We start from the raw sequence: 3,030 nt of genomic DNA, 5'->3' as shown, positions 1-3,030 counted from the left end.
GAAAATAGGAGGGATGGGCAAAATTTTTAACTATAAGGAGAAGCCAATGTTACGCCAAACCAATGATGTCAGCATTTTAATGATTTTTTTTTTTCTCTGAAAAGTTACAAATTCAACACAAAACATGAAAATGACTGACTTCAGAAGAGGTGCATTCAAGCCATTAATAATTAAGAATAAGAACGTGAATAGCTTTATTTATCTGGCCAACATCATTTACTCTTAAAACCTCACCTTCACAAACAACATATTTTAATAAACTAACCTAAAACCTGAGATGTAAGAACATTTGGATTATATATAGCCTAGTGTCCAACATCGACAGGCCATAAACAAACAAACAAACATACGATATGATTGGAAGTGGGGTTGACTTCATTTCATGCTCTAAAAATACACATGTATTTCTTTGTTCCTAATAGAAGCATAAATAGTAAAGCCATAATAAATACCTTAAAATGGTCTTTGTTCATTCATGTTATTAAAGTAGGCCAAATCATAACAGACTGACATCAGTGACTTATGATCACATTCACCTCATTTATTCATTTTTAACTCATATTAACGTTAATTCCGGTATGAAATGTGAAATACGTACAAATTTAGTTAGCTTTTGTTGATTTTCTAAATGAAAACAACCCCATTAATATTAGCAAAGGAGCTAGCGGATACTTATCAACCGTTTAACATCAAAATCCATTTCGAAGTGCACTAAAATACAAAATTACGCCAAAAACGCTTAGGTTCTACTGTTTTTAAGCTCAAAATCAAGCATTTTGGCATTGTGCTGCATTAACGTTACATCTCAGGGCTGTTAGCCACCGAGCTAACGATGATTTAAAACTCCTTACCTTACGATTATGTTACTGAATGAAGGCCTCACGTGCAACATTTCCCACACAGAATAATTCTAAAATACGCATTACGATCACATTTCCATACATATAGTTGTTAAAGATGATATTTTCTGTCAGGATACGTCTGCAGGTGGTTAGCGGATGCTAATAGAAATGGATGGCGGGTGTCACAGCGGAGAGTCATTATGATATCATGTTATAAACTCACCCCGATGACCACATTATCGTCTGCTTGAAATTTGGGGATGTATTTGTCTCCCCTCATCACCTCCGAACTGTTTAAAGGCCGAAAACGGCACATGACTTTGATGGTGCACTCGGCCGGGTCCGCCATCTTCAGCTGTGAGGAGGAGGATGAGGAGGGTGATGATGATGATGATGATGAGCGCTCACTCCCGACCGTCCTCAGCTCGGTGCGTTTGGTCGGTTTAGGTGGAAGTGGATTTTGACAGAATGGGTTTTGGATGGAGGAAGTGAAGTTGCGGTCACACCCCCTAACAACACACACGCACGCACGCACGCACACACACACACACACACACACACACACATACTGAAACAAGCAGGGGCAAGTTGTCACACTGGAAAGCTGTCACAAAGGCTATTTCTTAGCAATTCAGCCCTTAAGAAGAATAAAAATGCAACAACCTGGATTTACATGAAAAAGTACTTTACAGTTTCAGAACAAAATTCACTAAAAAAAGAAAAAGAAAAAATTCTAAAATCACTACATCTTATTGAGACATTGTGACAACTTGCCCCATAATGAATCAAATGCACTCTTATCAAGTCTCAAATTCTACAACACAACTCCTTGTTTCTGTTTTTGACACAAGTGTTTTATACTATATATTATTCCAGTAAACATCAAAATGGGCACACACACACACACACACACACACACATACACTTTGCAGACGCAGCATTGATTCTGGATGATTCAGGGATCCGTTGGATCCTGATGGATGTGTGATGCCAGGGGATGTCAGAGATGCTTTTGCAGAGCTGGAGGCTGAACACACACATATATATATATATATATATATACACACACACACACACTGATGAATTGAGCAAAACAATAAAAGGATATGCATTAAGAAAATAAATTTCAATGTCATGTTGACTTTAAGTAGTGTGACTTTGTGACTTTATCATCACATCATTTTTAGCATTTTAAGCAGTGGACATGATCCTGTAACTCAATGGACTGAAACCATTTTCTAGTATCATCCTCAGCTTGTTTCATTACACCTGAATTTCTATTAGGGGATCAATAAAATGCATCAATCTCTGTGTCCTTTCACTAAACCCTCTAACACGTCTGTTCAATAGACTGCAGGAATGTATGTGTGTGTGTGTGTGTGTGTGTGCGTGTGTGTTTCTGTTATCTGTGGTCGTCACACTGCATGACCCAGTCACACCTGTTGCCACTCTTGGTGAACATCAGGACATCACCGCAGGCGACAGGAAGCTGGAACGACTCGTCTCAACAGCCCGGGTTAAATGGACAGATGGATGAGAGAGATAGAGGGAGAGACCAACAGAAAGGAGGAGAGCTCAGCTGGGATTCAGAAAAAAAACAGGCTTTTCTGGGTGTTGCCAATCTAAGGGACTTTCTCATTAATTTGACCAATTAAAACCAAAGAAAATACCAGGGCAGAGCTGCAAAAAAAAAAAAACAATTAGTGACATTCAGATGATCTGATGAAATAATTTGCTTTATATAAGTAACAATTTAAGGCATCGTTTCATTATTATTCATTATGTTGCTCCAAACCCATGTTTTTTTTTATGCTTATATCATTCAGCATTCAGATCACATTCATGGTGCTGTTATTGTGATTTTCCCCTTTTTGGAGCTTGACAGTCATGGTTGTGAACCGTGAACCGTGGCTGTATGGAAAAGAGCTTAAAAACAAAAATAACAACATTTCTTCACATATGAGAAATAAAATAACTATGTAAGTTACATAAATAACTGTATTTAAATAAAAAATATATATATAAATAAAACACACACACACACACACACACACACACATGTCTGGTCAGCTATCCTTGTGGGGACTCTCCATAGGCGTAATGGTTTTTATACTGTACAGACCGTATATTCTACTGCCCTACACCAACCCTACCCCTAAACCTACCCCTCACAGGAAACTTTGTGCTA

General features: G+C 38.0%; 1 protein-coding gene across 1 annotated transcript in view; it reads right to left on the bottom strand.

Annotated features, from left to right (window-relative positions):
• LOC107706597 (kinesin-1 heavy chain-like) overlaps positions 1-1,326 on the bottom strand; it is a 26,648-nt gene extending 25,322 nt beyond the window's left edge. Inside the window, exon 1 of the mRNA XM_016510350.1 lies at positions 1,066-1,326. Coding sequence (XP_016365836.1) covers positions 1,066-1,191 — 126 coding nt within the window. The 5' untranslated portion in view covers positions 1,192-1,326. The remainder of the gene's footprint in view (positions 1-1,065) is intronic.
• Between the last annotated feature and the right edge of the window lie 1,704 nt (positions 1,327-3,030).

Source organism: Sinocyclocheilus rhinocerous, unplaced genomic scaffold, assembly GCF_001515625.1.
Source record: "Sinocyclocheilus rhinocerous isolate Xijiao unplaced genomic scaffold, SAMN03320098_v1.1 scaffold2189, whole genome shotgun sequence".
Taxonomy (NCBI): Eukaryota; Metazoa; Chordata; class Actinopteri; order Cypriniformes; family Cyprinidae; genus Sinocyclocheilus; species Sinocyclocheilus rhinocerous.
Note: the sequence above shows the minus strand (reverse complement) of the source record. Positions and strands in the feature narration are given on the sequence as shown.